Source organism: Hetaerina americana, unplaced genomic scaffold, assembly GCF_022747635.1.
Source record: "Hetaerina americana unplaced genomic scaffold, ioHetAmer1.1.p SCAF_22, whole genome shotgun sequence".
In the NCBI taxonomy this organism is placed as follows: domain Eukaryota; kingdom Metazoa; phylum Arthropoda; class Insecta; order Odonata; family Calopterygidae; genus Hetaerina; species Hetaerina americana.
Genome location: NW_027286786.1, coordinates 6,340,119 through 6,349,117, shown reverse-complemented (window position 1 = coordinate 6,349,117; position 8,999 = coordinate 6,340,119). Strand labels below are relative to the sequence as shown.

Here is an 8,999-nt window from a genome sequence, read left to right as displayed (position 1 = left end):
TCATTACTGCAATGGCATCACGCGCACCTCTCCCCTTCCTAAACCCAAACTGATCATCCCCTAAGCAATCATTGCCCTACTCTCTAACCTTTTGTTTATGATCCTAAGAACAACTTTTGCTTCGTGGGATATCCAACTTATTGTCCTGTAGTCCTCACATGATGTAGCCTTTACCTTTTTCGGAATAGGAACTAAAACTGATCTCACAAAGTCTTCCGGCCAGATTCCTTCCTCATAAATACTACGGATCAGCCCATATAGCCTCTTCTTCCCACATTTTCCTAAGCATTTTAAAAGTTCCACGGGAATGTTATCCACCCCCACGGCCTTATTTAGTTTCATCTCCCTTAATGCCCTTTCTATCTCATTGCCTAGTATGCCTGGACCTAAGCTATCATCCTCTACGTCATGTTCCTTTTCAATGTCCAACTTTGTTGGTCTAAGCTCTTTACTATACAGTTCTTCTATATATTCCTTCCATCTCTCTTAGATCTTTCCTGTGTCAACTATTACCTTACCCGCCTTATCTCTGACTTCCCGATAAAGATTTAACTTTGCTGTACAGGGCACCGATTTCACCCTTCCTCTGCAGGCTTTCCATATACCCGCACTGCATCTTCCACCATGCTTCTTTTGCTTTATTTGTTGCCTGCCTCAATTTATTGTTTATTTCTTTGTACTTCATTTTTCTAATTCTGTATTTACATTCTTCCATTTTCGCTGCTCCTCTATCTTTGTAATCATCTCATCCGTGATGCATGGTTTCCTTATCCTTTTAGCGTAAACGGTTCTAATAGTGTCTTTTGTGGCTTTCGATAACCCTTTCTTCATCCTTCCCCATTTACCTTTCGTCTGGCTCCCATCCATCGACCTATCTGGCATGGGTGACCCTACCAGGAGTGATAATTATTACTCCTGCCAGCACAGCTCTAGGGGTCATCGGAACGCACAAGCCCATCCACCACGTCAAGGTTGTAGTCCAAGAAGGGATATATAGTATATATATATATATATATATATATATACTACCTTGATCAAAAAGTTCCCGGAATAACCACCGTGTGGCGCTCCCATCGTTCCGATTTGAGTTCTGTTTTTTTTGTTAAATTGGTACATCTGTTGTTGATATTCCCTTTAAATCTTAGTGTCATAACTTGACATTTGCAAAAGTTACGGTCGGTTTTCGGTATGTCCATCAGTGCTTCCTGCGATTTTTCCATTACTTCCTCTCGGCTGCTAAAACGCGTTCCCCGTAATGGTTTTTTAACTCGATTGAACAGAAAGAAGTCACAGGGAGCCAAATCAGGTGAATTCGGTGGCTGTTGGATGGTATTTGTTGCATTTTTCGTCAAAAAATTACGAATAATGATAGCACTGTGCGACGGTGCGTTATCATTGGTGCAAAATCCACGAGTTTTCTGCCCACATTTCTGGTCTCTTTCGGCGAATTGCTTCACGCAAACGTCTCATAACGCCCAAATAATACTCTTTGTTTACTGTCTGGCCTTCTGGCAAAAATTCATGATGCACTACACCGTTGTAATCCATGAAAACCGTCAGCATTGCCTTCTTTTTTGACTGAAAACGACGTGGTTTTTTTGGTCTCGGCTCATTTGGTGAACGCCATTCACTTGCCTGATGTCTGGATTGCGTGTCGTACTCATAAACCCACGTCTCGTCTCCAGTAATGATCCTTTTGATGAATGTGGGATCGGATTCAGCCTCGCAAATCATGTCTTTTGCGACGTCAACACGGTCTCTTTTTTGCATGAAATTGAGGTCTTTTGGCATGCTACACGACGGAAACCCAAATCATTAACCACAATGTCTTGGGCGGATCCATAGGCAATGTTCAAGTCCTCCGCTATTTCTCTGATGGTTAATTTGCGGTTATTGACCAACATTTCTTTTACTTTATCAATTTTTTCACCGACTTTCGATGTCGATGGTCTGCCACTGCGTTCATCATCTTCGATTGACTCACGACCACTTCTGAACCGCTCGTGCCACTGGTAAACGACCGTTTTTTTTAGAGAATCGTTGCCGAAACACTTTTCCAACATTTCCAACGTCCGTGCGCCACTAAATCCGTTTTTTACGCAAAATTTAATACGAGTTCGTTGTTGCAAATTTAAATCCATTTCTGAAATTGTAAAAAATCGCCAACACACACAGAGATAGATGTACTCTTGGCTACGTAACTTTTGCAAATGTCAAGTTATGACACTAAGATTTAAAGGGAATATCAACAACAGATGTACCAATTTAACAAAAAAAACAGAACTCAAATCGGAACGATGGGAGCGCCACACGGTGGTTATTCCGGGAACTTTTTGATCAAGGTAGTATATATATATATATATATATATATATATATATATATATATATATATATATATATATATATGTGTACATGTATATAGACATATTTTTTATGCATACGCATGTGTACTTATTTACACACACACAAATCATGAATACATATGTGAATATTTTTTCATTTATTTTAATAATATTTCCCCTCTTGTAATGACTTCCGTCCAGCATGCCATTATTGAATTTTTCTGTTGATATACAAGCAGGCCGTGGACCCCGCCTTGTCACCCTCCTCCCATTCAAGTGGGGAAGATGTGGGCAGAATGGCTGACCAGGACCAATTGTCTTTGGGGGTTTTGTCAGCAGCTGCACCAAGGAGAGAAGTGGTGAACACCAAAAGGAGCAAGCAGGGGGGCAGCAGGAAGGTGCCACCGCCCCACTCCTCCCCCTTCATTCCCATGCCCAAGGAGAGGAAGCCCAACATTGTTCTCATCCTGACAGACGACCAGGATGTGGAGCTGGGTGAGTGTTGTCATTTTGCCCCTGTCGCTTCTGGGAGCCCTATTACCCAGATGGGAAGGCCGCTGGGTGAAATGAGTGTTATTTTCCATTATTTTGTTTGGAACTTTTCACATTAATAGGGCAAGATTTACCAAGCATTATAAAGGTGCTCTGGTGTATGCATGTTCTCTATTTACTACAGCTTCATGTTAGCAAATTTTTACATTGCCTATAGCATCAAAAACAGCTATTAAACTGATAATTGTTTATGTACATCATTTTGTGTTCATGCATTTTAAGTGGGAATATTTGTGTTTGTTCTCAACTGACCTCAGTAGTTTTTAGGGTTTAATGATTGATTGATCCAGGTTGAGAAGTGGTGTTTGGAAGTGCTTTAGCACTGATACGGATCAACAATTAACTTTTCTGCTGAATTCCAAGAGCAGAAATGTGTGGAAAGGTCACTGCTTACAATGCAAATCTCTTATGCATATGGAACCAACGTATTGATATTGGAAGTACCTTCTGAAACGTATGCTTTCTTTTGGGAAACAAAAAATAAACTATTGGGCTTAAGGTTTTGAAGGAGATAGCAGTGGTTTTATCAGACATTTGGGAGATGAAAAAGTGATACTGCTCTAATGGCAAGTGGATGAAAAGCTATTTGAAATTTTCGTTGACTGGTTCAAGACAATATTTGTTCCCCAAGTCATTAACACTCTGTGAAAAATAGAATTATCCAGGAAAGCCTTTTCTGTTAGATATGTACACTCTGGCTCACCCCGGTGAGGATGTCCTGATTAGAGATGATGAAGAGGGATTTGTTAAATTTTTGGAACCAATTATTACCTCCATTTGTCAGCCAATGGATCAAGGCATGGTTGCATCCATGAAAGAGTATTACAGGGGAGAACTACTTTTGATGCCCCTTGAGTGGATGAAAGCATTTTGCTTTTTGGAAGAGATTGCTGCTTATTGACTGTTTTCATGTTTCCCAGGTGTGAAAAAGGGGGTAGGAGCTCTCTTGAAAACATGGAAATTAGTTGGAGATGGTTTTCACAGGTTTTAGAACATTCATGGAAGCAATAATTTTGTTAATGTTGATTGACTAGGCATGGACACATTTGGTGGGTGCACCAATCCCCGGTGTGATAAATATTCAATTTTTCCTGGCTCAAATTGGTGGAATTTCATGTTTATTGAATGAAGAATACAATGTATCTTGCCACTGTCCAAAGAAGCCCACAGTGGAAGCTACACCATCCGTCTCTCACAACAGAGTGGTTAACATGTCAAATGTAGAACTTGATATCGAGCACAAAAAATTTATTGATCATGGTTTTAAATATATCCTGAACATTCCAATTGGAACGAAAGACTTGGAAAATTTAGCCATGGACTGTGAAGTTGCCCTTAGGAAGAAAGACATCGGCTTAAAGACGATCATAGCTAGGAAGTTTAAATCCTTTGTCAGTGTGGACTTCCCTAAAAGTAGGTCCTATTCTCAAGAGCTTCCTTCGATCATCTCCTGCAAAAAATGTTTGAAAGACAACAATCTGATTGTTTAAAAAGCGGACAAAGGCAACACAGTGGTAGTGATGAATAAAAGTGACTATATTGGAAAGTATTATGACTTCATCAGCAGTGAAAAAATTGTGAAACTCCCAAATGACCCCACCACGAAATTCCAAAGAATAGTTATCAAGTGTTTAAAAACCACCCACTATTAAAAAAAACTAGGGCAGTGGAAAGATACATTTTATTCTCCAGTGTGATGTTGTCAGCACTTGTATTTGAAATTAGGGAGTTCTCAGTGGGGTCTGGGAGTGAGTGTTGCCTGTGTTGGAGCCTTTGCATGTGATATGTGGTGTGGTGGGGCAGAGGTGGCTGAAGCATCCCTATGTGATTTGGACATGCAGATGGTTCAAGGGAGAAGAGAGAGAAAACCAGACAGCTGCACAAGTTGAATGCAATTGCCCTCAATGTCATAGACTCGGATAATAGGGGGGATCGAGATGGTGCGGGGGCTAACGTACTGGCTTCCCACCCTGAGGGCGCGGGTTCAAATCCCGGCGGTGTTGAATATTTTTCAGAGGTATCTCGATCCCTACTTGAGGTGCTTTGTGGAGGGCACTTTGAGTGAGTACGCCGTCCGTCGGATGGGACGTTAAACTGCGGACCCCTTGGCACCTTTCGTAAAGAGCAGGCTAATGCCGACGCCGGGTTTCTCTCCACCCTTCATCCTTTCCTGTCCATCCCCTATGGCGCAAATGACCTTAGCTGTCGGTCGCCTCCCCTTAAAACTACTACTACTACTACTCGGATAATAGATTAGATGATACAGGACCCTTGAGAATATTTTATTTGCCAAGATGTAGTTTTCATGCAAAATATTAGGATTGAGAAAAAGTTGAATGCATAAAAAATGTAGTGGTGAATATTTATTTGAAATAAGTTGTTATTTTTATTCAGGTGTAAATGTTTATTAAAATTTCTGTTAAACTATTTAAGGTTAGTTCATTTATCAAGGGAGCTGACATTTACTTTCTACTACCAGCTGTTAATCTTTGAGGCAAGTCTGATGCATGCACACAATTCATAAATTACTCCATTGATTAAACATGCCATCTTGGCTTACCTCTTCCTCTCGCAGTGTGAAGAATATTTCCCTTTTATTATTTAGTTTCCTTAATTCTAAATGAAATATAACTCAGTTGAATAGATGCATTCTACTCATACTTCTGATGGCGCAAGTACATGCAGTGGAGCGCAAATCAATGCTGAAAGGTTTGGTCTGGGGCACTGGTTGCTTAGACAGTATTTTAGGGGAATGGCCAGTGGAGGATCCAGGGTTGGTTTGCCATCACACCTGTAAGCTAGACACGGTGCTCTCATATTGATTTGCACCTTTGTCTGGCACTTCTAGTTTACTACTTGGTTCTAACACATTTACTACAGGCTTTTAATAATACTTGCACCTGCAGCAGCTTGCCGTTGCGTTTTTATGGAAAAAGTCAATTTATAAGAATAGGAGCTGGGATTAAATTCAGTATTGGTGTGCTTCAGTTATTTTACAGTTTACCTCTGAAACCTTGTTACTTAACTTTTAAATGCTTATGTCTGTGGCGAAACTTGAATCTGTAGGTTAGCATATCACTCCTAAATTCATGATAATGCTAAAAAAAATTGCTGATTTCAGTTATAATGACTTATTTAATAGCAAATAAACCATATTTTAAACATGAATTGGGGTTCATAATAATTTGGGGCTGTAGAGAACACAAAATCTGGAATGGATGCATTAATTCTCTTCTGTGATGACCTAAGTGGTATTTATTGAATACCAAAGCCATTTGTGTGTGTTGACTAGAATTAGTTTTTGCCTCTCAAAATGGTGTTAATGTGTAGTGATTGCTAAATTGAATAATTCACGAGTTAACTTATTTGCATCAGTGAGCAAGGGTGAACTGCTCCCAACAATGAACTGGGTCTTCCTGAGAAGGCTGGGTCTTATGAATAGCTATGCCTCACCATTACTTGTTGGGCCTTCATAGGGTAGTAATTGAAGTGATCAAGGCAAATCACAGTAGAGCTGAGAACTGACACGCTTCCATCAGTTATTGAATGAAAAATTTATCCATTTGTCCGTGGATCCGAGGCAATAGACACAATCATGAACTTATTTCGGAATGAAATGACTCCTTCCTGGGAAAAATTTGTGAACACACAATGTTTACTTCACAATGAATGTGAAAGGGAAATGGTGGCTCCTTTGTTTCAGTTCATGTAGTCACCACTGGGAGTTAGAGTCGAAAATGAATGGTGTTCATTCTCTGAGAGATATCGGAGGCAATGTGGGTGCCTTCCATTTTGAATTGGCAACCATTTGGCGTGGGGATTCTCCTGAATTGCTGAGTCTAATTCTAATTAGTGATTTCTCTGCAACTTCTGCAGATTGAAAAAATATTTAAGTTGCCATTGCTGGGTAAAGTTTGCATCCCTATGTCCCAATGAGAGCTTTGATTGGTCATGCAGTGACTCTGATTTATGAGTGTTGATTTGTTCAGTGATCACATTAAATGATTTAATTCTGATTTTCCATGTAAATTACTCATTTGTGTGACATTTACTCAAACTGTTTCTAAACTGAAAAGATTGATGGCATTTTACCAAAAATCTCAGTAACTTGTAACTACTGAATGCCACCCACCCTCATAGAGAAATAAGGTGCCCCAATGCCGCCATGATTTTCCTGTTTACTCAATGTTCATTTTTGAAGGTTCCATGAACTTCATGCCAAGGACACTGAGGGCTCTGAGGGAAGGAGGAGCAGAGTTTCGTCATGCTTATGTGACCACGCCAATGTGCTGTCCATCAAGGTCATCCCTGCTCACTGGTCTCTATGTACACAACCATGGCGTGTTCACCAACAATGACAATTGCTCAGCGGCTGCTTGGCAGGCCAACCACGAACCACATTCGTTTGCCACCTACCTCTCCAATGCAGGCTACAGAACAGGTTCTTAGCCCTTTGCACCTTAGATGCATTTCCACTGAGTTTCTGTTATTCAAATTTCTAGTTTATTTCTCTGCATTTGCCCAGCGAGGCTTCAACAAAATTGGTGTGAGAGAATTTGCTGTATTTTGCATTCTACTTTGTTTCCTTGGTGTACTTTTGTTACTCACTTTCATTTGTTTAATTAGAGATATTTGCAAATATTTATACTTCCTATATCTTCAAGTTAAAGTAAGAATGTTTAGTTTGGAATTGAATTATTTAGTGTAGGCCTTAGATACAGTGATTGAGTTTCTGAAGGCAATCCATGGCCATAGTTTTTTGGGATGTATGTGGAATCATCTGCATGAATTACTTGAAAAATGACAAATGATAACTGGAGAGAATCATGCGTTCTTATTGCATCAGTTAAACATCCTCATTTCCAGTGATGAAAACTCTGGATTTCGAATTACTAAAACGGCCACCATTTTTACCAGATGTGACTTTTACCTCAGTGACTTTTTTTAATTTTCAGACAAAAGAATGGCTTGGCAAAAAATCGTTCATGTTGAACAATGTGGTCATTGTCAACACAGATGCCTATTTTGAGGACCTTCCAAAATCGTATTTTTTGGACGGTTTAAAATAGTTTGAGAAATGCTGGGAAAAGTAGATCGAGATGAAAGAAAATTATGTTGGAAAATGACAAAATATCTACCCAAAAGAAGTCTTGACTTAAATTATGATTGACTTAAATCTTGCTCTGACCTCTCTTCCAGCCTCCCTCTTTCAGTCTCCAATCAGTTGAACGACTGATGATGGCGCAAAATAAACATTAATAAAAGTTCATAATAGGTTGAGTGATTGAAAGTTAAAATCTTGAATCCATTCGTATCATACCCTTGATTATTTCAGTGTAGTTAACATGTGGTTAACAAAGCAACTTATATGTGATAAATAAATGATTCTTTGCAATAAGCAAATTTTTAAGGACTCACTTTATCTTGGGGAAAGAAAATACAAAATATGTTTTTTAGTCACTGTATTAGATCATCGGTTTGAATTTCATAGGAGCCATGCATCAATTTATCCATGTTGAAATTAGTGCAAAGTCCCATGTTCCCATGTTTTGTTTCAGGACCAGCTTTAAATTGCAAGATATATCATGAGAAAAATTCATTTTTCGCAATCCATTTTTATTGTTGATACAATTGAATTATTTACTGATAGGACATGGATGATTGATTTTATTCCCCATCACAGCTATCCCTTTTTGAATACAGCTATCCCTTTTTGAGTAAATGCTCAATAATTTGAATCCTGCTGACCAGGACTCCCACCAACCATGAACAATCTGGACGTGCACTGCAGGTGGTTAATGAAGGGGTGATGAGAGGCAGCACTGGTTGCTTGCATTCTGCTGAAGAATTGGTTTAGCATGCTAGTTTCAATTTGATTGACTATTATTACAATATTTATATCAATATTTGAGCTGCACATTTAAAATTATTTTTAAACTATCTGTACATGAAACTAAAAGTACTTAATGATTATGGGATATTCTTGTGGTAATATTTGACAAATTAACCAAAGTAAAATTTGGCAAGGGTATCAAAGAAGGGTTTTAGTGAAACAAAATGAATAGAAACAAATAGAAAATGCAACATTGAACATTTAACTAGAT

General features: G+C 39.0%; 1 protein-coding gene across 1 annotated transcript in view; it reads left to right on the top strand.

The window, feature by feature from the left end:
• Positions 1-8,999, top strand: part of LOC139689339 (extracellular sulfatase SULF-1 homolog) — a 289,901-nt gene that overhangs the window by 199,551 nt on the left and 81,351 nt on the right. Inside the window, exons 6-7 of the mRNA XM_071586423.1 lie at positions 2,583-2,838; positions 7,097-7,336. Coding sequence (XP_071442524.1) covers positions 2,583-2,838; positions 7,097-7,336 — 496 coding nt within the window. The remainder of the gene's footprint in view (positions 1-2,582; positions 2,839-7,096; positions 7,337-8,999) is intronic.